The sequence below is a fragment of the Leptosomus discolor genome, chromosome 1, assembly GCF_034619465.1.
Source record: "Leptosomus discolor isolate bLepDis1 chromosome 1, bLepDis1.hap2, whole genome shotgun sequence".
NCBI classification, from domain to species: Eukaryota; Metazoa; Chordata; class Aves; order Leptosomiformes; family Leptosomidae; genus Leptosomus; species Leptosomus discolor.
This window is the reverse complement of record NC_141391.1, coordinates 147149169-147176414: the sequence shown is the minus strand read 5'-3', so window position 1 is coordinate 147176414 and position 27246 is coordinate 147149169. Positions and strand designations below refer to the sequence as shown.

The 27246-nt window shown below is 37.8% G+C and overlaps 1 protein-coding gene across 4 annotated transcripts in view; it reads left to right on the top strand.

Annotated features, from left to right (window-relative positions):
* PLEKHA5 (pleckstrin homology domain containing A5) overlaps positions 1 to 27246 on the top strand; it is a 169606-nt gene that overhangs the window by 85678 nt on the left and 56682 nt on the right. For all 4 annotated transcript variants that reach the window (XM_086466878.1, XM_086466871.1, XM_086466887.1 and 1 more), the window contains exons 4-7: positions 13728 to 13811; positions 14784 to 14904; positions 21932 to 22036; positions 26393 to 26465. In XM_086466878.1, the coding sequence (XP_086323004.1) occupies positions 13728 to 13811; positions 14784 to 14904; positions 21932 to 22036; positions 26393 to 26465 (383 nt within the window). The remainder of the gene's footprint in view (positions 1 to 13727; positions 13812 to 14783; positions 14905 to 21931; positions 22037 to 26392; positions 26466 to 27246) is intronic.

Genomic DNA, 27246 nt, shown 5'->3' with positions numbered 1-27246 from the left:
AAAGAGTGAAAGCTATCATTCTGCCAGAAATTTTCAGGCTCTTAATATCTGGTGTTTATTTTGGGGGGTGGAGAAAGGAAGGGGCGAATTTCTGATTTCACTTGAACAGTGAAATAGTTTAGAGCAATGATCATTGCACAAATTCTTTACCTCAAAATGCCTTCTGCCTAATGAGGAAAAGTATGAACAACATTCATGGCAAGGCATTACCACTTGTTCACACTTGCTGTAGGTGAAGCTGATGAATTTATTGCTTGGTCTTAACATTTGCCTCGTACATTGGTCTGTTTTCATCTTCTAGAATGTTTGAGGGGTTTTTTTCATAATACTGAAAACTCTTATTTTGTGAAGCTAATGTTTGCTCCTATAAAATACATACTATGGGATCAAACTTCCAGCTTAGCATTAAATCATTATATACTTAAGTTATGTAGCAATGCCAATCATTTAAGGGTTGTAGCTATCCAAGTAAAAGCGAAAATAAATTTTATCTGAAGTTCCACCAGTTTATGTTTTAGCTTGTGCATTTTCTGCTCCCTTAAAATGCATAAAGTAGGTTGGATTGTTTGATTTGGATGATTTTGCCTCAGTTATCTCCAGGGAAAGGGCATGAAGAGGGAGGAGACCATGGCAAGCTTTTTTGCTGACTTGTCATTGGCAGAGCCTTTTCAGACTCCCTGACTGCGGCAGTCAGGGAACAGGAACAAATTGAGTGTTAGCACACCCTGCAGCCAACTGACATCTGGAAACTTCCCAGCCTAAGGCAATAATATGGCCAAACTCCCTACATTCATACTCCATGGAAGAATTATTCAAGTGGCATTTTGTTTTCAACATGCAAGACTTAGTTTTGTGCCCACTTTTCATGTGAAATGAGAAATTGCTGGTGAGTTGTCTCCCCCTCTGCCGCCCCCCCGCGCCCCCATAGCCTTTCACTGTTAAAATTCTTGACCCTTGCTTTATGAGACTCAAATGAAATAGAAGGAGAACTAATAATATTCACAAAGAGTAGTTAATTTTACCCAGCGAAGACCTGGGTTATGGAGTTCCTATCTTTAAAGTTGGTGTTGCTTTGTGATCTCTCGATTCTCATTGAATGGTCAGTCCTAAACATGATACAGAAAGATTTTCAAGGGCTGTGTCTTCAAACAACTTTTTTATTGTAATGTCCGCCATTAAGGAGAAACTTTATTGTACATACAGCTCTAGACAGTAGCCTTTTTTTTGTTTGTTTTTTGTTACTATGTTGATGAGAATCTTGAATGGATGCAAGGAGTCTGGGTTTAAAGCAAACAGGCAAGCAAGTGAACAATACTCTTCTCAGCCAGGAAACAGCAGGGGTCTTTTTGGTGCAACACCTAGTTAGTTTTTTTTTCCTTTCTAACAATTGTAAAGTATTGTGCTACTATAAACCTTCTGGCCATAAATGTATTTCAAAACCCACACACTTTGTAGGTAGGAGAGTGGGTATGCCCCTATAGAGACTGGGTAGCCATAAAGAATGCTAGGAAACTGTGGATACCAGAAGAAAACCATTCTGAAACAATTTAATGTCAGAAGGCGCATAACATGTAGAACTGTACTGAGCATAGTTACTTTATAGATATGGAATATCTCTAAAATTGCTGACTCTGTAATGTTCTGTAAGGTGAGAGATACTGTAAAAATGTCCTTTTTTACAAATACTCTGTTTTATAGTCTTGAAATGTAGCCTAAAATCTGCTTTTTTGATAAGAATGGGTAATCCACAAAGAAAAAAAAATGAGGGAAGGAGTTTTCACTTCTGGGTTTAGTATGAAAATTGAATGCCTCGCAAATCTCTTCCTTATGTTCATGTTTTCTAGCAGTAAAAGGAGAACGGAGTAATACTCCATATGGTAAACTGCAGTTAATTTATGTTCTTGGATATGATTTTACTAGTCCTTTAAAATTCTTTCTAAAGCCAGATTCAATATATGGAAAAACTTAAGCAAGTTACTAAAGAACTTGATAGAAGATAGTGTTCCCGCCCAATACGGAGAGTGGTATTGGATTTTCTTTCTCATTTAAAAATTCCATTGATATGACTTTGACGTTGAGTGTGATGTCTGCTGTCCAAATGTCCCTTTGTCCCTGACCTTTTGTTCTGACACAAATGAAACAAGCTGATTTGTCATTTTTATGTAAGGTGTTTCTTTATGGAAAGAGTCTTTACTGGGATTTTTTCATTACCATGTAGTTACACTCTTAGAAATGTCTTGTACAGATGAACTGCTCTGACGTTAAAGTCATCACTTTTGCCAGCTTGAAGCTGAGGGTGTAGTTACACCAATGCGATAGTCAGATGTTGTCAAAAAGGCCAGTGCCATCTCCCCTCACTGCACCGTGTGCTGTGAGCCTGCAGGAACATTAACGCCAGGAGAAACAATTCCTTTTGTGTTACGTGAACTGGATCACTGCATGACTGCTTGAGCGCTGGTGCCAGCACAAGAGCAAAGGATGCAGTGGGCTTGTCATTCTAGAGTCGTTCTCTCAAAGCCAGTTGTAAGAGAGTACCCCCAAGACCTGGCCTTAAGCGGAAGACATGGATCTGCAGACAGAGCGTGCCTGATGACAGCTGTCTCAGTTCGGGTGGGCTGGGCGTATGCTCTTCCGATGCAACAGCTATGTATGTACCTGCCTTTCTGTGGCACTGAAGCTGAAGCCTGTGCTGCTTCTATGCCAGTTGCAGGTTGTGGGCTGTATTTTGTGTGCCACATCAAAATACTTCAGTTTTACAGCCACCCCCGTGTTATATTAGTTTCAGTGGTCCGTGGCAGGTGTGTGAGTGTGTGTGCTTCACATGAGAAAATTCTAGCTGTCGGGATTAAAGCTCAAGAGGTCATCACCAACGCTGTTAACATTTTATTACTCAGTATGTGAGAGAGCAGCCTACCACAGTCGGTCAAAGATGGCTTGTGTGTATACTTTGAATGGCATGCCACAATTCCAGCAGCTTGGAGTCTCACAACAGCTTGAAAAAAACACCTGTGAAAGAAAAGAGCTTCCAGTTTCTGGCTCTCACTGAGGTATGAATTTAATGCAAGAAAATGCCAGCAAGGTCATCAGAGGCATCATGTCTGTTCAAGAAGAGGTATTGTCCTGCAGTTTTTTCTATTGCTGCAGTTAATCTACAATTGTAACAGAAAGAGACAACCTGGTGTGCCATTTTCTGAAGGGTTATGTGTTGCTGGGTCAGCAATAGTCTTTAATAAAAATTAAGTGTTATTTCAGTTGTATTGTGGAATAAGGATACAGTTGTGAGGGTCAGGATGTAAAACTAATAGACTGAATTCTGATTTTTTTGCTGTGTATGCTTCCAGCATAGCTGTCAAATCTGCTGACAGTTCATTTTGTAAATAAACTGTAGTTGTTCCTTTGCAATTATGAAAGAAATGGATAATGCAGAACTCACCACACAGAGTCTGTGTAGGTGTTGAAACTGAAGAAGTGAAAATACAAGAGGAGGCAGCCAAGAAGTACTTTTTGTCAAATGGAAATTTCCAAACTTCTAGAGCTGATGGTTTGATTATATGAGACCAACAGGCATCAAAGTGATTGACAATCTGCATATAAACACTGGGTGGTAGAGAAAAAGTTTTGATCAGATGAGGTGCTAAAATTTCATCTGCTAAGTTGAATAAAGATGTAGCCTATATCTAAATGACCTTGTTCTTATGGTACTTTTGTCCAGTTCACCTCTTAAAATATTTGACTGTATGCATTAAACCACATTCTAGAAAGTAAATCAGTGTAGTGCAGCTATTTCCAAAAAGAAAATACCTTAATACTGTATTTGAAAGGGGGCTCATCTTTTTGCATTTTTGGTATGAATCTGACTAGTCACTTCTTACCTAACCTTGGACATTTTCCTTTAGATCACTGCCTCTAAATGCTCCCACTCTTCCATTTTGTGGCAGGTAACAAAGAGAGGGCACCAATCTTCAGTTCCCAGCTGTAATTTGGCTCTGCCTGTTTCCATGGCATATTTCTCAGCCCTTTTCTTGTTGTGTAAAACTGTGGGCTTCCATTGCTTTTTGATCATATGCATCAAAGCAAGGAATTAATGCTGTAGACTAATAGCATTAAACAGCATGAAAGATAGATTCAACACTGTGAAGGACTGTTTTTGCTAATTGCTGACAGGTATTTGTAGCACCAACAAATAGTCATAGACAGTCACTGAACTGTGACAATCAGAGTTAAACTCACCATAGGAGCATAAGAGACGTTGCCATAGATCAGACAGTGGGTCCATCTGGCCTGGCATTCTCTCCCTGGTAAGGACTTGTGCCGATGTTGAAGATGAAGGTGTGAGAGGAATTAACACCACGTCAAAGTGTGATACTCTTCAGTATTTTTTGTGCATAATATTATAATGTTTTGGGTTTTTTTCTGAAAAGTAGTATTTGCTGAAGTGTTGAGGCCTCCCTGATTTTTAGAAATAATTGAAGCTAACAAGATGAAGAGTAGGGAATGATGAATTTAAACCAGTGGAAAGAGAGGAAGTGTGGCCTCTCTGCAGTTAGATCAGTTCTCAAGGTTTCCCGGAAGCCAGATTGACATCCACACCTCCGGATTAAAATGTTACATCTCCAGCAGGATCCTTAATCTGAAACATGAGCAAATGAATGTTAAGTGAAGGCACGAACAGTGAGTGTGGATGTTTCAAGAAAACAATGAAGGTTTTTTAAAAGATGTGAGTGTGCAGAGAAAATCCTGATAATTTCTTATCTACCTATGATTTCAAATAAATCCCAAATGAATTTTATTTGTTGCTAATGTTTCAGTCTTTTGAAGCCTTCTAAACCAAATGGCTGCTATTCTTCTAAAACAACAACATTATTGTTTTTCTGAAATTATCAGCTCCTGAAGCGGAGCCCAAATGGATTGAAAGAAACAAGAGAGCTGAGTGAGGCTGAGCTGTGCCCTCAGACCTTGGAGATGACAGCTGACACGTTCAGCGTTCCAGTTCAGTGCCACGCTTTATACCCCGTGTGTCTCTGTACTTGAACTTTACGTCATAAGCAATGAATATTTTTAATAGAGTTTGTACCCTTTTGTCTGAGATGAATGCAGGCCCACACACAGCGTAAGCTTCAATTAATTATCCTCTGGGGTCTAGTGCACATATTTGCATATGCTCTATCAGTGGACCACCAAGATTATTCAATTAAATCCTTACAATGGCTCTAAGAAGGCTGGTCATTAAAGCGCTAGTGAAGACTGTTCATTTATAAAATAATTATTTTTATAAATTTCGGTGTCTACCCTTTTTTCTTGCAAAGCAGGATCTATTGTGAGGAAAAGCCTGAAAATACAGGATGTGACTGAATTGGTAACATAATTAAAACTCGTACACAAGTGGATGCACGAAGATTTCAGCTGCTGTCTTCTGTCAGACTGTTAAAAGAAATTTCTAAGCTTTTCCCAGATGATAATGTGTTTACTTAGCAGCAGCTTGCCAGACCATTTTCCTCTCTCAGCAGACTGAGGAAGTTTCCAGTTATGACCTAGTATATTTTGATATAAGTGCTTGAAAAGCATGACTTTCTTTTAAAAGTTCTATTGGGTTATTAATAGAAGTGTGTTGTTACTTAATAAAAATGACTGTTTACTAGAGATGTGATTGTAGAAGTATAGTAACTCCTAAGGCAGTGGGAAAGTGATCAAGAAATCATGGCAATCATGAGCTTTCTGAAGACAGTGTTGTGTTATGTTATACTTCTGTGTAAACTTCTGTGTAACCTTGGCTAAGATAAAAAGGGATTTGCTTCATAGACAGCTAATGCTGTGATTCACGGAATCTTAAAAAACAAAACTCAAAAAAATCCACCAGACTAATCATAAATAATAGCAGATGGGATAAGGGAAAGATATCCCTGGAAATCTGGATGAAGGCAGAAAACTTTTAAGAGAGATAAGGTATTTAACGACTTCTGTAATGTACATCAGATTCTGATCCTCATGTGCTTAGCTAGATTTGTGAAGCAATACAGTGCAATTTCACCAAATGCCTCTTGAAAGTCTGCTGTTGAATTTGAAGTAGTAATTTACTGAAATTATATATTTTTTATATATATTGATATATATATATTGCATTTATAACTCAATAAAATTAAGCAGCTTTACTTCTTTGCAGTTCTACAGCAGGAGTTTAATTGAACAATTGACTTGTGCTGTAACTCCTTCAAGTGTTCTTTAAAGGCTGTCACTGCTGTAAGCACTTTGAGACTAACTCGAAGAGAGCTTGTTCTTTGTATCAGAACAGCTGTTGACTGTGGCTTTTTGTTGTCCTCTCCACAAGTTAGCTTTTAGTTCTTCAATTCTACCTCTTCAGGAGAGACTGAAACATCCCTTCTGCATTGGGGAAGTGAGCTTTTGGGCACCATTAGCTGATCAGACATCTGCTGGCAGTCTTCAACAGGAGTAGGCAGTAGCAGCCAGATTGGAGCATCCAGTGCTGCTTCTGATCCACAAGCCACCTGCTGAACCATGCTACTCCAAGTTCCGTTTTTCCTTAGAAAACAGATTGTGGGTTTTCACTGCAGAATTGTTATGTTGCTCTAGTACCTGGAAGCTTTCCAGGTAGTTAACCATTAAGGGATGCTTACATTTCAGCTATCAAATCTGAGGCTTACAGATAGTTCTGCCTTCTAACACCCATCTCGCTATTTTCTCAAACTTCTCTTGAACAGCAAATAATCTATCAGAAATTTTTACTACAGACTAATACTTTCAGCCTTCTAAACCAATTTGCTGCTATTCTGCAATTTTCTTCATTTGTAATGTTATTGTCAGGGTACTATATTAGACACTGTGCCCAGGGCTTGAAACATATGTAGTGAAATGTTATATGAATTGGTGGCACGTGGCAAGTACGTCTCGCAAATTGCCACACTTCTGTTTAAAGGTGCGTGGCTTTTGCAGTCTTTACGAAGTCTTGTTGTCTTACAAATTCTCAACAATGTTATCTACGGAGTGAAAGACATCCTCCCACAAAGTTTTGGGAAAACTGAAAACAGTAACACTTTTTTTCTTCTGAAAATGCAGTGCTTGATTAGAAGGAACAGTTGCTAACTAGAAGGTTCTCAATCTGTAATACAGTATATGCTATTTTAGAAAGTATTTCATCCTAGTGTTTTGAAAGAGTTTTTAATTGGGCTTAATTACACAAACTTACAGTTTTAAACTGGAAGTATGTCATGGGAGTATGTTAATATCTGCTCTAGTGAGAAAAGGCTTTAGTTTTACATAAATATTTTCATTGGAATATATGTCTGGTTTTAGAATGGTCCCATTGAAAGAAAGGTTTACAATTTCAGGGCAGTAGTGCTTAATCTTTTGGAAAATAAGTATCAATAATAAATAAAAAGCTCGAGTAGTCAGTTGTATAGAAACGTCCAAGTGCTTTTTCACTACAGCAGCAGCAAGGCTATCCAAGACTCCTGTAACTGTAACTAAGAAGGACTTAAAAGGAAAGTCTACAGGGTTGACACGTTGCCTGAAAAAATAAACTCATAGTAGACCAAAAAAATGGTGGCAGTAGCAGATACAGTTCAGGTGTTGCCTTGTCTGCCATGAAAATTAGTAGAATTCTGTAAGCACCATTACTGAGCGTGTGCACACACAAAGGATTATAAACACTTTCTCTTAGCAGCATATGTGATGTTATACAGGTCTGTCAGCACTTCGCTTTGAAACTTGCCATCTCTTTACACGCTCTTTTGTTCAGACTCCCTGATGTTAACTTACCATATTCATATGTTTTCCAGTGGAGCCATGCAGCCTGGTTTCTAAAGTAGTTGTTTAAAAAGCTTAATTGAAAAAAGGCTCGTAATTCTAGGGTATGATAGCACTGACAAAAAAGTGCTTGCATTTGCTATTTACTGTACAATGTGGCATTACAGATTTAGTAAAATAGAAGACTTGGTACAGCCACAGACCACATCCTTGCTAACAGTTGTGTAGGCGCTGCATTTACTTAAATTTTTTCCAAATTCGGACAACTTTTTGATAGATAACTGTAAGTTACTGATTTTATAAGGACACGAGGTAAAAATTGCTGATGTGATTTCCTCTTCGTGCCCCGATACCCCCCACCCCCCCTGGCTGACCAATTAAATGCTTCACAGAAGCAAAATAAAGCTGGCCTAGACTTGTCTTATGTTTGTCTCCCATTGAACCTTACGTCTGTAGAGAGGATGACTTTATTGCTCTGGTAGTTTTGGTCTTACCTTATTTGTAATCTTTTAAAGTATTTTGTCATGAAGCAGGTATGAAAAATGCATAAAACTGCTTCTCATAAGAAATACCTCTATGTACTCTGGGTATATTTGTGATAAATAGGGATTGCATGTTTCATAATAGAGGTTATATTGTCAGATGGTGAGTCTTATCTAAGATGCAGCATAAATGTTAGGAGGCAGATAATTGGTATAGCGTTCTTCAGTGTTCACTTCTCAAAAGGAACAGCCTTTCTAAATTAAAGATATGGAGGCCTGTTGAAAGTTGTGTCCTGGTTTATGATTTTGTTTCTATTCGTTCAGTGAAGTAGAACTCAGCCTTTGCTTTGATGGTCACATCGAGAATGAGCAAATGAGAAGGCCTTAGCATTTAGGAACACATAAATAAGGTCTACAAAGAAAGGGCACGAGAGAAGCTTTGAAGTGGCATCTAGTTTTAATTTTAGTGGGAGAAAACCAGATGTGTCTTTGGGAGTTCTGGCCCAGCTTAGTTCTTTTGAGAGGATAGGGAACTCTACCAAATCAAACAATGGAGAAGACCCCAAACCAACTGTCCCCACCCTAGTACTTTGATCTTTCTTGCCGCTTCTGAATGAACTGGTCTGTTCCAAAGGAAAGATGGTCTAACCCTTCGTTTTTAATTGTGTGCATCTTCCTGTACAACTGGATTACATTGCGCTCTTTTTTTTCCATTCCAACTGCTATTATCTGAGCTTATTCCCTATCCAAAAAATCCTGGTACTGTTAAAGATGATAGCAATTTCAAAATGGCAAATCTGGACAGAATTTTGAATTTGCTGATTTTGCGGTGGTGCGTGTTAGAATGAAGTATTGGTACACAGCATTTTTGGGTCAGCCGTCTTGTAAAGCACAAGGTAGAACAAAAACAAAGAATCAATCCTACTTGTGCAGGACCTGTGTTGGCAAGTGCTGTTCCTGGAATTATGCATTCTGTTGCTACTTACAAATAGAATAATATATATTTGAATTATATATTTGAAGGCTTTTCTTTAGTAGTCCTTGGTTCACATTTGGCCATCAAAAAGATTGTTGTTGACTATACGTTTAGTGACTAGATTAAGACTACACAACAGGGTGTTTTGAACATGTCTAGAAAATAAGTAAAATAATCCTGTCTTCTAAAGAGATTAAGGGTCTCGAGGGATGGAAAGGAGAAAAGAGAGTAGATAAGAAGGCAAATAACATGAGTCGAATTCAAGGTTACTGTCAACTTCTAACCCAAACAAGATAAATCCTTTTGCTCTGAGGGCTTGTCCATGTGCCAAAGCTAAGCTACCTGCAAAATGATGCCAAAGCTTGCATTGTTCAAAGGAAAGGATTGGGAAGAGAAATTTAAAAATTCTGGAGATAAGAGGTCAAGTTTAGTTTGTGCTGTTAAGTTGGTATCAGTTGTCTTGCACTGAGCTAGCTAAAAATGGAACTTATCCCTGCATGAGCTGTTTTGGTGTGGTTAGGGTTTTGTGTTATGGGATGTTTTATTTCTTTATTTTTGGTTTGTTTTGGTTTAGTTTTGATCCTTTTATAGCAGGTCATTGTCCCAGGCTACTATTGGAATCAAGAACAGAATATTATCTTGATACATGCAAGAACTATGCTTTATTTCACATTGAAATGCTTATCTCTCCTGTCATCTTAGTCAGCCCTGTTGATTTCTGGAGCCCAACACATCCCAGTAGCTAATATTAATGAGGACTAGTTTGTGCCACATACTGAGTGTGGAGAGTATGCTCATGAATACTAATAAAATACACAGAGAATTTTTTCCATCTTTGGCTCTAGTGTTTAGCATGCCATTAATATAATCTAGCTATGGATGCTAAAATAGTAAGGGTGAGCTATATCACAATGTGTGTGTGTATAATTACTCTGTGTTCTCAAAACATGTTGATACGAGAAATTGGTTGGAGAGAGAAGGAACAGGAGTGTTGTTTCCATATGCCTCTTGGAGGCTGTGTCTCTGTGTAAGCAAGAAGTTAACACACTGGCTTCTAGCTGCCTGTGTCAAAGTGAATCACTCTTTACCGCGTAATAGAAGTACAGACACATAAATATGCAGAGTTGAAACTCTGAATTACACAAAGGAGTTTGTATAAAATTGAAATTGGAGTTCTCGGTAAACCAAACAAAAATATTTACTTTATTTCCCCTGAGATTTATTGACGAGATCTGTATTATTATAATGTAATATATGAAATACTAAGCGTGTGTGTGGACCTGGAAATTCATGGATAACTGAACAGCTGTCTAAATTGGATATTGAAGATTGTGAATATCAAATTGTAGCTTGGTTTTAATGAAAGTCTCTGTAGTCGGCAAGATTGAGTTTAAAACAAGTGCCTTAACCTACTTTTATGTGGGAGGGTTGTGACAATAATTATCAAGCTACTCTACACCTTACACAAGTATTTTGAGGAGTCTTGTCAAAATATCAGCTAAATTAATGCCAAAAATGCAGTAATTCAAATGAGTAATGAACAAGTTTCAAATGGAAGTATTTAAAATTTATTCATCCAGTTAGACATATTTACAGTTGTCACACTTCTTAGTTGTACAAGCTGAATTTCCAATGTTCACTCATGACATTTCACTTGCATCTAAGCTGAAGAGAAAGAAAAGGTTGTTCTTCCTTTGCCTTGACTTTTTAGGAGGTGGTGACTATGAAGGTCTCTCAGATGCTAGAAAGAAAGCATTGTATATCCCACAGGAGAGTGTTTCAGGTCTATGATTTCTTTTTTTTTTTTTTGCCTTTTTTATGTAATGTCAGCTACACCTCTATACATCTCAACATTAGTGTGAATAGTAAAGGGAAACTTATTTTGTCCAAAAATGTTTTGATATTTTTGGAATACTGACTTGATATATGACTCAAGTCTGAAACAAAATTCCCTTGTATAGGTTTGTGTCAGTGCTTCCTCTCCTCTCTCTTTTCCTTTCCTCCCCCTTCCTGCTTTCTTTCCTGATTTTGCATGACCTCCCCTTTCTAGTCTTTGAGTGTGGCCTTTTCCTGTGTCAATGTGAGCCGGATGCTCTCCTACAAAACATGGGAGGTGCCCTCTCTGTAGCCATCCTGAGTATTGATGGTCCTTGAGCCAAAGTCCCTATTCATTTAGTTCTACCTTTCTGGATGCCAGCTGATAGCTATTTGTCAAGGTTTAACATGAACAAGACGATAACATTTTTGGCAAAGCTTGCAAAGTGCCAGCTCATCTCCATAATGATTTTTTTTTTTTTTTTTCGGTTTGGTGTGAGAGTTTCTGAAATGTCAGAGGGAACAAAACTAAAGTTTTTGGAAGTGAAGAAAAAGAGGAATCACAAAAAAACCCTGGATGCTTCCTCAGGAATGTTTTGAATCTTAATTCTTTTCAATCTCGGCCATTTTCACTTGGAAAGGCATTGTAGGACCGTGGCAATTAGGAATGGCACAGCCATACTCAGGTCATCTCTTTTCTGTCCCCTCATTGTAATGGATGCATTTCTGCAACAGAAGCTTCTTTAGAAGCTAAACTTAGAATTCTGCTGAATTTAGCATTGAAGATAAAGTACTGGCGTTTGCTGGCTCATTAGTTAAGCTCCATAACACATCTATCCATTTAGGTATTAGTAGTTTTTAAAATCTCAGAAAAGAAAGTGCCAAGAATTGGGCTATCTTTCTATTCTTGCGCTTTAGGTTTATGCAGATTTATCCATTGACCATGAAAGTAGTGTGAATATTTTATTAGTTTTTTTTTGTTTGGAGGTATCTTTTAATTAGTAATGCTCCATAATTGCAAAATGTTACGATCCAAAGGAATTTCCAAGAAACCTGGGGAATGTTAAGATAGTCTTGTTAAGTCTAGCATATTTTGAGCAGCAGGAAGTGTAGAGGGCGTAACTTTTACAAGAAGAGCTATGCTTCATAGTTTTGAAAGCTAAAAACATTAAATGAATGGGCAATAAAAGTAGTAGGTGTTAAGGATAAAGTGCAATTCAAAGCTTTTGTTGCTCTGCACCTTTTCTTGTCTTGCAACTAAAGCACTTTTTTTTTTTGTCCAGGTTTGTTCTTTGTCCAAGAATATTTTTCAGGGCTGAACTTGTGATAAGAAAAGCACAGTATTATAAAAGATACCTTACATGAAAAAGATTATCATCACATATTCTTTTCAAAAGTAAATACTATCAGATGGAATTACTTTCTTTGTAATTTACATTGCTGATTTCAGATACCGTTGGGTTGGGGGTTTTTTGCATTATATACTACTTTTGTTTATAAATATTATTTAAAGTGTTTAAAACAGAAGAGGTGAGTTTTTCAAGCCCATGTTTTATATCCGAATTTGCATTATGTACTTGTTGCCCTTTCTTAGTCTGATCTCTGCTCATCTGCCTTTTAATCACTGAACGAGGTTTAAATTTTTGAATTTAAAATTAATTTACGTTCCTAGTCTCTCTCCTACATTTGGGGGCCAGAGTGTTCAGAGGGGATTATTGCAGCTCTGTGCTCCAAGGAGTGCTCATCGCATAGCTGGGGCTGGGACCTGTTGCTGCATGGAGGCTGGGGGTAGAAAACACCCAGTCTGCAGCAGGCACAAGTTTTAACTCTCAGCTGATTGAGGTATCTGGTAGGCAGTAAAGGCAATTCCTCCCCTTCTCTTCCTTCCCCTCTAGGGCTGGAGGGCTCAAGTCAAAACATTTCCTTCTTGAGTGGCAGCAGCTGATAGTTGTTGAATTTTGGCAATTTATTCCAAATTGTGGGAGCTGCAACACCTGCAGCTCAGGGCAACAAGATACTGCAAAGTGAGCGTTTTGTGCTGATGAGGGTGAAGCTCTCAGCTGGCAGGCTCCCTGCCACTTGAAGGTACTCCCGAGATCGCTGCAGGGGAGTAGCACTCTGAATTACAAGGTCACCAGCAAAAGTAGAACTGTGATTGCAACGCATCACTCTCATTCTAATCAGTGAATATTTATCTGTATTATTGTAAAATTCATGTTCTGAGTTAGAAGACAATTGCTTTTATGTAATGGTATTTTATCCTTACAGAGCAGTTGTTTCTATCTTGTGTTTAACTTGTCCCTGTCTAGCTGAAATCCTATTTATGATTATATAAAGACTTAGCTGAAGTGAATTGTTGTTGATCGTACGTGAACTAGTAGCACTCTTTCTGCTCTAGTTTTTAAATTCAAAACCATTACAAACCCAGTGCCGATGTTTTCAATCTCTTTCCAGAGTATTAATGATGATTCTTTATTAGTTTTTATGTGATGATTTAATAATGATTCTTTTTATTAGTTTATATATATATATGCATTTGTGCGTGTATATACACATACATTGCTATATGCCATAATTGAATATTCGTAATTGTTTTCAGTGGGGTGATACACCTGATGGTACTGGATTTATATTGTTGAGTTGGAAAAGCAAAGAATTTTTGCCTAATAATTTTCCTTGTGTCTCTTCCACAGTCATAATGAACGAAAAGTAACCTGCAAACATCCAGTAACAGGACAGCCATCGCAGGACAACTGTATTTTTGTTGTGAATGAGCAGTAAGTGGCATCTGTTTCAGTCTATAAAATACATGTTTTAGTACTTGTTAATATTGTAGTAAGATTCAGTGATTGCAAATTGCAGTATTTATTTTTTTCCAAGACAGATTAGAATGTGTGAAGTTTTACTTATTCAATTGTTTGCAAGTAATATTAAATATTTCATACTAATATAAGGTAAAAACCATAGACCAAATTAGTTATGTGATAGAAATGCACCATGTTTATGCACTGTGTCAATTTCCCCATGTCACTTCACTTATTCTGTAGTGTTAGCAAACGACCTATATATTATATACTAATACAACAAGCTTCCAAAAAGGAATAATTTTTTTTAATCACTTAAGGACAATCACATGCCTTTCTATCATGTTTTGCCTGATAGTTTCTCCTCAATTGGTTGTTTTCTTGGCCAGTTGAGACACTTTCTGAATCATTGGATAATAACTTGGTTTTGCTATCTTTGTATTAGCTTTGTAGAATACACAACAATACAAGAAAGTATGCGTGGAAGTCATACTTGACCTCAGGATTTTTACATGTGGCTGGGTATTGGGTGTCCTGCTTGCCACCATTGCTGCAACACGTTATACAGTGGCTAGAGTGAAAACTGTCAGAACTGCAGTATGTGAAATTTCACAAATGTACATGTTCTCACTGAAGTGGGACAAAGCCATATGGGGTCTTTGGAGAGCATTTCTTCCCATTTCCATCTCAGGCTCATACCTGTCTTTTTCCCTCCCACCAACACCTTACACTAACAAAGAAATCCTATTTTAAAACAGCATCTTAAAATTAATCTATAATAGATTTAAGTTTAAAACACAGTACAGGTAACTTTACAATGATGTGAGAATTCTTTCAAATTGGAAAAGTAGGACACAGGATGTATTAGGCTGCATCTAGGGGTGCTTTTTAATAGCAGTGTGCACACACAGCATGTTCTAGTGCTATTGCATATTCTATTTTCAGGACTGCTGCAGCAATGACATCTGAAGAAAAGAAGGAGCGACCAGTAAGCATGATATGTGAAGCAACTAACTATAATCTGACATCAGATTATGCTGCTCATCCAATGAGCCCCGTGGGCAGAGTAAGTCTTTATGTCCAAATTAAATTAAAATTAAAATCATTCAGTTATTCCAAAAGGTACTAGACAGTGCTATATATTACTATTCCATTGAAAAGAGAAACAAAGCATATGTTTTTTTCGGGGCACTTTGCTCCTTTCATGATTAATTTGGAAACTGACGTATCTGAAACAAGTTTATCACTGAAGCTGCAATTTTTTTTAGGTATCTTAGATCTTATGACTTGCGCATACTTAGAGTGTTTATAGGATCTGACCTTTCTAATCTGTGTGAATAGCAAAATCTTGAGTGACTGATCAGACATCTGGGTAAGCATTGTTATGGAAATTGCTCAATCACAAACAACTGGCTAGATTTCTCTAGGTAAAATAGAGAGAGTTACAATTGTGTGTAAGAAGTAGTTACAAGAGAGATGGAAGGTGACCCTGTGGTGAAATTAAAGGGCAGCCGCCATGTTTCTCTGTCAGTGGACCAGAGGTAGAAGTCCTGGTTTCCTAGGAAAATTCCTGAGAAAAGTCCTGGAGACTCCTAGGTTACCTTAATTTGTGTCCCACTTTCTCCATTCACCCAGCTTCTCAGAAGATTAAGGTGAATGCCCAGATATTTATTGAGGTGATGGGTTCAATTATATCAACTTCTAAGTTTATTGGATAAAGCTGATGAGTCTGTTGCACGTTTGGGTTTTTTTCCATTTTCTAGACAGCTTTCCTGAAAGAATTTCCTTAAGTTTGCTAGGACACCAAGATAACAACTTTGATCAACTATGACAGACAACAGCCTTGTAATCTCTTCTACCCAGCAGTTAACATTTAAACAAGGAACAAACCCATACTTTTGCTAGTCATTGAAAATTTTTACTGCTTTTCATCAGATTAATTCGGCAAGAGAAATATGAACTTTAGAATGTGTTTTTAACTGAGCAAATTCCTTAATTTCAGAAACTTGGATTGCAATATTTTTTTTCTGTGGTGGGAAATATTATGAGGTTTCTTTAAGTGCATTTTGGAAACAGTTTTTTGTTGCTTTAAATGTGTCGTTAGACAGGCAGAATGTTTGACCTACATTAGAAAACTTATTTAATGAGAAAAGTGTCTTAATCTATTAGTGTTGCTGGGGGGAAAGAAGAGAGTCACAGATATAATTATAAACAGTAACAAAATCCATCTCAGCTTTCATATGATCATGTTGAAGTCCATGCAGGAAAGCCAGTTTAAACCAAACCAAACCAGAAAAACCCTAAACAAAAACAAAAAACAAACCCAAACCCAGCTAAGCTCTAAATCAACCAAGCAAACAAAAAACCCAAGATAACTTGTGGTTACAGTTGCAATAGTGATGTTGATTGCAAGTTACATGGAAAATGAATTACAACAGAACTAGCTAGGAAGCACTGTCAGGTTGAATGTAGGAAAGGAATTACGCTTTAGAAGCACGTGTTTCACAAACGTTTTTTATACTCTTTCAAAAGAGAAGTTTAAAATGTGCTTTAGCATGTTTGTTTCATAGTGTTCTAGAAGGAAATAGACATTGCGGTGGCCGTTATTGTAATTTCTTTACTTGCATCGATTAATGACACTTTAGCTTCCTGTCGAGATTATTATATTTTTATAAAATATACTTTTGTCCTATTTTTCATTTGTCCTGTCTGTTCTAGTTATTTAAATGCACTTTAACTGTTAATATGATTACTGTGACTGTATGTACAATTACTGTACATCAGTTTTCAAATGTAAATTTGTCTGAAGTACTGCATCACTATTTAAAAGGTTTTGTTTTCAGGAGACAAATGCTTGCAAAGTAGAACAACAGCTAATTTTAGTCAGCATTTTCTGGTGGTTATTTAAGGCTAATGACTTGAATCATTTTTGAAGATAACTATGTAGAAATTGTCCAGTGGTTGTACCTGGATACAACAACTGATTTTATTCTATGTTTTTATTCATGTCTCCCAACAGCAGAACCTGAAATTCTTAGCTGTCTTACCAACCTTTGAATATAATATGTAGCGTCTCTGTGTATTGCAGCACAATAAAAGTGGAGTAAAAAATTGGTGAGGAAAGTAAGTTACAGAGTGGAAGAATGCCTCATGTGGTTGCCACACCTATTTTTCAGGTGTGTGTGTTTTCAGAGATAACCCGTGAAGACAGCTAATATTGGAAGGTAATGAAGAATGGAAGAAAAGTTTGTGATACAACTACAGTTTCAGACAGTCGAGGGGTATAGAAATAAATTCTCTTTTTCATTATTGTTCATTAATTCTGAATAGATGTGGTCTTGGAGAAGTTGTGGCAGAAAGACTCACTGGAGTCTAATGCTGCTGCTGTGTAGAGGTTAATATAAGCTGGGGCAAAGGTCAATCTCTCCTCAGTAAAAGTCTTATTTCTGGTCCTCTTTTCCCACTGTATACATGATGCTGGCCTAATAACACACTACAACTCTGTTAAGTGCTACTTCTTCCCTATTAGCTTGAAGTGTATTTCTAAACGGGAAGCCACTAGCACAGACCTCTGACTGTGAAAAAGATCTACGTAAGCTTGAGATTGCTACAGAGGTGTATAGAATCATAGAATAGTTTGGGCTGGAAGGAACCTTTAAAGGTCATCTAGTCCAACCCCCCGGCAGTGAGCAGGGACATCTTTAGCTGGATCAGGTTGCTCAGAGCACTGTCCAGCCTCTCCTTGAGTGTGTCCAGGGATGGGGCTTCTGCCACCTCTCTGGGCAACCTGTTCCAGTGTTTCACCACCCTCATTGTAGAAAATTTCTTCCTTATATCTAGTCTAAATCTTTAGCTTAAAACTATTACTCCTTGTCCTGTTGCAACAGGCCCTGTTGAAAAGACTGCCCCCATCTTTCTTATAGGCTCCCTTTAAGTACTGAAAGGCTACAACGAGGTCTCCCCGGAGCCTTCTCTTCTCCAGGCTGAACAACCCCAACTCTTTCAGCCTGTCCTCACAGGAAAGGTGCTCCAGCCCCCTGATCATTTTTGTGGCCCTCTTCTGGACCCACTCCAACAGGTCCATGTCTTTCTTGTGCTGGGAGCCCCAGAGCTGAAGACATGCTGCCTGTCTCGAATCACCTCCCTGTTCTCCGTGTGCCTTAGCATAGCTTCTAGGAGGATCTGTACTATGATCTTCCGAGGCACAGATGTGAGGCTGACAGGTCAGTAGTTCCCAGGGTCCTCCTTTCTAGCCTTTTTTAAATTGGGTGCAATGTTTCCCTTTTTCCAGTCACCAGGAACTTCACCTGACTGCCATGACTTTTTAATATTTCCACGCCTCTTTTTAAAATGAAGAAGTAGTTTTTGTAGTTGTTGTCTTTTTTTATTTCATCTTTTTCCAGCTGTTAAAAACGCTACTTAGACAAATATGGTTATATATCCTGAAATGCATTCAGAGAATCAGCTTTTTAATGTGTAAAGTCAGTCGTATTACCAGTCACCATCCACTGTTCATCTCCCCTGCTCTTCATTACTGTCCTGATTATCAGCAGAATAAAGCTAACAGTCTTCTCATGGTAAGTGGAATGGAGTGTTAGGCCAGGACAGCTACTGCAGAGCTCCTTGTGCCTCCATTACAGCTAGGATGTATCACATTGCTTATTAATATTCTCCAGTTTGTTTATAGTAATTTCATACAGTGCTTAAGCCAGTCCAACTTTAAATGGCTAGTTTAGGTATAGCCATACATGTCTTCTCAGGATTCACAGTAGCCAGAAATTTTGGAGTAACAGTCATGAGAGAGATTAGCAAACAGCATAGCAAACAGGAGCCATGTGCAGGGCAGTGTTGGTGCTCAGGGCCAAAAACCTGTGCTGTGTTTTCATGGTTTATATTCAGACTAGCCCAGTAGTGCTCATTGTGCATTTTACACTTTAGTTTTACTTTAAATAAATCCAGGTTGCTCTACTATCCAAACTAAAGCACGACAAGACTGAATGATGGGAGATTTGCTTCAAGAGCAGTCTCCTGTTCCAAGCTAAAATGCTGAGGCAGAAACGCAACTCATGGAAAACTGCAGCAGTGGAAGGCACTGAAATTGCCTACAAAACCCAGAAGGCAGCATCATGTTGGTTTGTGGTTTGGAAGATAATGTAAGCCTTGAAGACTGGAAACATATTTTTAAATAGAAGTTGGAAGTAATAAAACTTTAGATTTCCATTCTTTTGAGTTCACATGCAGAAAATTTCATTGTCAGCAAGGTTCTCAACATATGTTTTTCAAATATAGATGCAGTAAGTTTAATGTTAATTACTTTTTTGGTAGTTTTAAAACTGGGGAAAAAGCCTCACATAAATTGTGTATCCTCTACCAGCTAAGGAGAAAGAAGAGAAGCTTGCAGAGTGATGAAGTGGGCAGCCCCAGCTACTGACTAGTCTGTTGCCCAGAGTTCAAAACTCTTCAGGTTTGGGAAAGAGTGAATATCACTAGCTGGACTTCCTGACTTCTTTCTCAGTACTGGAACTGTACAGGGTCCCTCCTATAGGTTGTGGTTTTGGAGTCATCACAGTTGCTGGGACCATTCCTTAGAACAGGTCAGATGGTACCAGATGTGGCTAAAGTTTGCTAGCTCTGTTAGGCTGCTACACCTTCCAGTGAGTGGTTAGTAGTTGGACTCTTCATTCACTATCCTCCTTTTCTCTTTGCCTTCTGGAGAAGCTGGAGCTGTGCTGTATGTCCTATATTTTTAGTGCTGTGGGGTAAAAAGTAGATGAACCCTTAAATTCTTATATTTTTCCTTTCTTCCTGTTTCCCCAGTTTGAGATATATTAGATATGTGTGTGAGAGGACATGGAATGACCCCAGACATAATAAGAGGAGGACATGATCTAAAAAGTTTGAAAACTCATGATGAGTTTATATGTACACCTACAATGTTTCAATATCCTAAAATACTTGTTGTCTCCGGGCTCAGGATTTGTTGTGAACAGTTATTCTCTTTATGCAGCGTGTGGTAAAATAATAATGAGTCATCTAAAGTGTTCTCTGTATTCGCTAAAATTAGAAAGCACTTGTGATAATGTGTTTAATTGAAGGAAGTTTGTATTCATGGTTGGTAAGATGTAATCCATTAAAACTTTGCTTTGGAGTCAGTATGGTTTGTTATCAGACCTACCTAAGAGATACCCGTCTAAATTAGCTGAATGTGTTAGTAGACTTGACATTAGTAGTACTTGTGCTTGGTTGTGTTTTCAGAAGCATCCTTAATGCATTAACCCTTTTCCAAGTATAGGAACTCTGGAACACTCTTGAGAAGTTTCGAACCTTTAATACCTAATACTAGAGCAGGTATGAGTGTTACAAGTTATTTCTGATCAAAGTCTTGGCACAGCTCTTGTGTGATGTGCCAATCTAGTAGCCATACAGGTTAACTGAGAAGGATGTAGGTAACTTCATAATGTGCTCTGGATTGTTATAGGTTCTGTGTATATTCCCTTTTTACAGTTGGATGTCATAATTCTCTTGGCTTCTTACAAACCTTTGTCAGTTTTGCATTGACAGTGTTTTTCAGAAGAAAATGTGAAATAATTTTAGTTTTATTTTTCATTAGGTTTTCAATTGCTTGCTCTTTCTTGCTTTCCAAACAGAGTTGAGTCAAATTTTTATATCTCCAAGGGAAATTAAAAGCATTCTGATTGTTTTTATATTCCCTCCTGATTCTTTCAAAAAAGAAATACAAAATGACCTTGTTTCATTGTGTTGTAGACTTAAAGCAAACACACATAGTTTTTGTAATGTTATTCTTTTTTGACTAAACTGTGTTGCATTCTTCTGTTAATGGCATCATTGACAAAAGCTGCACATCATTTTAAATTGCAGTTTTCAGTTTATGATTTTTAACCTACTGTGGAATTCTCTCTGAAGCATGTATAAAACTCAATTCAGTTCTGTGATGAGTGTTGAGAGAATTTCCATAGAGAAACCCCATACCCTAATCTGCAACAAAAACTGGATTCTTATTTAGTCTTCTTCCTTTAGGAACTTTGCATAACCTTATGATTAGTCTCAGTAGTAGAGATGAGGAAGCTGAAGCACAGGATTATATTGTCTCAATTCAGATGGTGGATTTGGAGCAGAGACATGAACACAGCTTAAAAAACTTCATTTGAACTTTACTTCTTCTGCAGAGTGTGGGATAGTTTGCTGTATCACATCGCATGTCTCTGAGGCACCAATTCTTACAGAATTTGAAACACAAGTAAATGTTCAGCTCAGTTGCAGAACAAACTTTCTAAATGTAGGCTGAAAAGAATGAAGTATGGCTTGGCAAAGCACTGCATGTTTCTCTATGCCTTTTCCAATTTCTTTTGGTCACTCAAGTAAAATAAGGATAAAATCTAAAAATGAGTTATTTATCCTAATTCTCTCAATGATCACAGATAATTACATAGCTGTAAGGTTGTCAAAGGTGTAAGCAACAGCTGATGTAAGCACTGGAGTTTCAGGGCAAAGATTTCAAAGTAGGCCATAGTGCAAGCGGGTAAAATATGAATGTTCAAAACAGCCAAGAGATCACAGACTGAAGGGCTCTTGAGAGGTAAGAAAGAATAAAAAAGAATATATTAGGAAAGGGGGAGTTACGTTTTGTTGAAATCTTGAACAAGTTCACATGTGTTACGTCACTGTTGGAAGCGGGAAAGAGTAGAATTTTTTGCCCAGGTGATGTAATTTTTCATAATTGACAGTAGTGCTGTTTGTTAGTTTTACTTCTCTTTCTACAGCTTGGTAAGTTTTCTACCTACCTTATAAGAAGGTCAGATATGTATTTGGTTGTTTTTTCTTGTTAAAAAAAATAATCTTTAAGTACTTGTCTTGGGATTTGTCTTTAAATTTTCTGCAGAGGAAAAAGAAAGAAATGCTGAAGCCAGCAGAACCATCATAATTATTATTTATCTAAAAAAGGAATATAGTTTATATACTACGGTCCCCCAGAGGAACATGTATAAGAAAGATCTTAAAGAAAAGAAAATGTTTTATGATTTTTCAACAAATATTGATGTCATGTTTTCTTTAACTTGTTCAATTCAATTTAGACATCACGATCTTCAAAGAAAGTTCATAATTTCGGAAAGAGATCAAACTCAATAAAGAGAAATCCTAATGCACCAGTTGTCAGACGTGGCTGGCTCTACAAACAGGTACTCTTCCCCTTTTCACCCTCTTCTTTTTTTTGGTAAGGTGTACAATGTACAAAAGATAATCATTTGCATAAAATACAATTATAGCAATACCAAAGTGAAGCTATTAAACTGTGAGGAACTGACACATGGTATTTCAATTAATTAGCTACTTGTGGATAACATTCTGATACAAATGAGTAAGGGCATCAGACAAGATGAACATAGATATATTCCAACCCCTAACATTTTGTGATATATGCATATTTCTCTCTAAAATACATGAAGGGCTTGAGAAATCTAGGCAGATCTTGGTAACAGATAGCTGAATTAGTTTCAGGCGTGCTGAGGTGATAGGACAAGGATGTAGGTCCCAGCATATTGGAGTTTTTTAAATTCTGAAGTTTCTCTTGTTAGGCTGTATCTCTTAATTTATTTTTTTTTCCAAGTAAGTAAATATTTTCAGTAACAAATTGGAAATCAAGCAATTTTTTCCCATATGAAAAGAGAGAGGAATGCTTATTTTCTTAACTCAAAGATAATCATCTTAAAACCAGAGATCATTTTAGGTTTTCCTCTAGAATGTAAACTAATCTGAAGTATGTGCTCTTTAATTTTTAGTGACAGTGTATGTTGCCTGCTGTGGATTTGCTATTCTGCAATACTAGACCACTTGCACTTTCGTGCTCTGCAGGAAATGAGAGCAGAGTAGTTTGATCAAAAAATTGAACAACAAAACTGATTAGGCCATATTAGGAATATATTCTATAAATCCACCAAGAACCCTGTAAGAATTTGTAATTTAAACTCAGATGAGGTAAATGTGTATATGTAGTTTAGAATCTACATTGTCATTTACTGTCCCTACTCTGATAGACTGGAATGACCCACATAGCTTTCTAGATGCTGTTGATGAGTCAATTTTTAAAAATACTACCAGATAAAAAGATGTAGAAGTATCTGTTTAGTAGAAGATTTTTCCATGTTTAGATACGGTTGTGGCATCTACTCTTGTTCAATGCTGAGAGTGAAAAGTTGTCACAAAGGTGAGAGATTTTTTTTGCTTTGTTTTGGGGCTGTTAAACTTTTTAACTTGGAAAAAAAAAGTCACTCTTCTGGATTTTTTTAATTGAATGAGTCAATTAACTTGACTGAAATACGAAGTCCGAATTATAGCACAGGTGGTTGTGCACGTGAGTATCTGTGTTATGTTATCTTTGCTGCCTACTTCTGAATAAGTTAGATTTATGATGATCTTGCTTATCATTCCAAGGTCCTCTGTTGTGAGTTTTACATGTATGAAAAGATACAGTCACGTACCTGAACTAACTTATTGGAATGCCCTATAGATTCTAGCTGGTTTACGTCTCGTTTCACGTCAAACCATGGATATTTAGCATATAAGGGAGTACAAAACTGTTGCTTTCCTTAAAATTATACTGTAAGTTCATTTTACCAAGTCCATTTTAGTGTACAATTGTATTATTTTGTTAGTGAAGAAACAGTAGCTGTATTTTAAGATCACAGAATCGGAGAGTTGTAATGGTTGGAAGGGACCTCTTGATGATCTAGCACAACCTTCCCTGCTCAGGCAGGCTCAGCTAGAGCAAGTTGTCCAGGACTTGGTCCAGCTGGGTTTTGAATATCCTCACAGGTGGAGGCTGCACCAGAAGCTTGCTGGGCAACCAGAAAGTGCCAGTTTGATCACACTCACAGTAAAAACGATTACCTCTGCTCAGGTGGAATTTGATGTTTCTTAGTTTGTGCCCATTGCCTCTTGTCCTGTCACTGGGCACCCCTGGGAAGAGTTAGGCTCCATCTTTTTTACACTCTTCTTTCAAGTGTTTATACATGTTGCTAAGATGCCCCCTGAACGGCTCTTTCTCCCAACTGAACAGTCCCAGCTCTCTTAGCCTCTCTTCTTCTGAAAGATGCTTCAATCCCGTAACTGTCTTTGTGTCCCTTTGCTCAATTCGCTCCACTGTGTTCTCATTTCTCCTGTACCAGTGGGCCCAACACTGCACCCAGCGCTCCAGCTAGACCTCGGTAGTGCTGAGTAGAGAGGAAGGATGTCTGTCCTCCCTCCATCTGTTGGCAACACTGGTAATGCAGTGCAGGATGCTGTTGGCCTTCTTTGCCATGCGGGTGCGTTGCTGGCTCATGATCAGCTTGTTGTCCACCAGGACCCACCAGGTCCTTCTCCACAGAGCTCCTTTTTAGCTGACCAGCCCTGGTGTGTGATGGTGCATTGGTTATTCCTCTCCAGATGGAGGACTGAGCATTTCCTTTTGTTGGACTTTATGAGATTATTCTCTGCCCAATTTCCCAGCCTGTCGAGGTCCCTCTGAGTCACAGCACGACCATCTGGTGTATGAGCCACTCTTTATAGTTCATGTTATCTGCAAACTTGCTGAGGGTCACTCTGTCCCAGTGTGCAGGTCATTAATGAAGTTATTAAGTAGTCTTGGCCACAGTATCAATCCCTGGGGTAGACCACTAGCAACTGGCCACCCTTGATCACCACTTTCTGGGCCTGGTAGTTCAACCTGTTTTCAGTCCACCTCGCTGTCAAAATGCATACTGTTGGACAGGGTTTGTGTGTAGAATAATTTAAATGCTGTGATAGTTGATCAGGTTTTGTAAGAAAAGGCGTTGCTGTATGTTTCCACGTTGTAGTAGTAACTGAAAGCCAATTTCATCAAGGGTTTTACCAAAAGATACTATCTTCAGGAACTTACAGTGAAAGCTTGTGCAGGTTTCTTTGTGATAGTAAGATAACATGTTTATGTAATCACAGAGAACAGCAAGTTTTGTTTGACTCAAGGTATGCTGTCTCATTGCATGTAATGCTATCCTTCTGACATTTTTCTACTAATTTTTAAGTCCAGAGTCAACTCTTTTTTTTTTCTAGGGAAGGTGTTTATTGTGAAAGTACAGTTACCATATTAGGACATAATCGCAATCAAGAGGAGAAGATAATTCATAAAACCACTGATACAGAAAGGATGTACTTTAAAGTAGGAATGAATTTAAATTATGAGAACCACACAATCATTTTCTGTGCCTCTGCTACGTCTGAAGAAGGCCAAAAGGTCATTCCTAGCATTTCTCATTGGTGGCAGAATTTTACATGTGGCCATGTAGAAACCTGTTGTTGTTTGAGTGATGGGATAAATGTGATGTTGCGTAACAGCCTCTTCACAAAGAGGGTTTGTGATAACCCTTTATACTGAAGAAGTTTGGGTATTTTCACACCATGAAGTTGATTTTTATGGCCAGTGTCCTTTGGGCCAGGGGTCCAGCATCCTGCTCCAGTACTGAGTCAGTGACCTTGTCAGTGAGGTGAGGAAGGCAGTCTCCTCTCTCTGTGTCTGCCTTTCCAGCTGTGAAATAGGAGCAGACTGCTACAGGCAGTGCTTCCAGACTTCATGACTGTTTGTTAAACCACTTTGAGGTCCTCAGAAGGAAGGTGCTATAAAGTGTTTAGTTACTGTATTTATGAAAATGTGTGTGGCAAAGGATTTTTTTAACTACTTTTGAACAGTATTTCCTGGCTCATGCTTGCTGTACCCTTTCTTCTCTCTCCCTCAGCTTATTTCTCCCACCCCAAGAACAGCAGAGCTTGAAATACGAGGCTGAAAATTATGCTGACTTTTCTCAAAAAAAAAAAAAAAAATCCTTAAACGACCCGAAAACCAAACCCACCCCAACCCACAGTTTTTCATTATAGAATCCCTCTTCTTGATTGTCACAAAACCTATTTACTACAAGAATATTGATAATTCACATGTACTTTTTTTCTTGGAACAGATTAGCATATTTATTAAATCTGATTCTACTAGGATGTGCGCGCTACAATGCTCTGGTTTATTTACATTGCAGTGGTGGTGGCAGTTTTTCATTCTGAATTCTGTAGTGTAAATTGGTTAGAAGCATAAAAGAAAATGAAATTACTATAGGAATAAACTTTATTTGGGAAAGAAATTTGCTCTAGATATGTGAGAGGTGGTAGAAGATGGAGTTCAGCAGAGGGTTTCTTCAGAAAACAAAGGAGGGTGTACCCCAAGCATTACCTTGCTCTTTTCCTTTTTTAAAAAAGTATTCATTTTTTTCAGTTAACTGTAGACTGTAGTCTCTAGCATGCTAAAATAGCGGGCTCTTATTTATTCTTGAATCATGTTAACTTCAGGCTTCCTGGGTTATGATCTTTGTTTGCAGTGTAAAGTCTGTGATGAGAAGTCAAAGATACTTAAAATATCTTAGCCAAGAATACGAACTACTAGCACACCACCACAGTTATGTAGCACCTGGTTTACTTTATGAACTATTACTATTATCAATCTGAAAGTTTTTACTTGATCATTTTGATTAATGCAGGATAGTACTGGAATGAAATTGTGGAAGAAACGGTGGTTCGTGCTCTCAGATCTGTGTCTCTTCTATTACAGAGGTAAGTTCTGCTCAGGAGAGCTGCATTTGCTAATTCTACTAAATTTAGAGCAGATAAACTTTGGCATACCTCTCAAATGTAAGAAATAAGAAGCTGCTACTTAACTTAATGGATTAATAGTTGTGTAGCTGTCAATATCCAGATAATGCTACTTTTATCTTTTTTTTTTTTTTTTTTTCCTTTCTTAATTACAAGTTTCACATAAGTGCTTCCTGCCTGTCAGGTATGCTTGAAGGACAAACCCCTTCACAGCCACCTCTTTTGTTGAAGTCTGGATTGTAGTTTTCCCACTGCTTCTGTTGCTAGGAATTAAATATGCCAGGTTAAATCTGATCTTTCATGCAAATTAGGTAACTGAAATGAGGATAGGAAAGGCATAGTGCAGGGGAGCTGAAACTCTGCCTTTGGAATGGTAAAGAGGATATATGTGCCTTTTGGGAATCTAATCAGTGTTCATGAATACTTATAAAGTAAAATGTTGTCCAATTCCATATGAGTAGTCGTCTCTGGTTTATTTGTAACAGGGAAATCTGTTACTGCCCTTATGTAGCTACAACAGACTTATTTTACATGGGAATAATTAGCTGCTTATAATTCTAGTCTGGAGATATGTACGTTAGAAAACTGATTCCTTCACGATTACAGATTATTAACTGTAGTGCTCCTGAGGGGATAAACAAATGGGATTTGTGCATATGGAAACGAATTCAATCCTGAAATAAAGTGTACAATTGTAATCGTTTAAAGGAGGCTAAAAGCAAAGAAGATTATAAAGCATGGC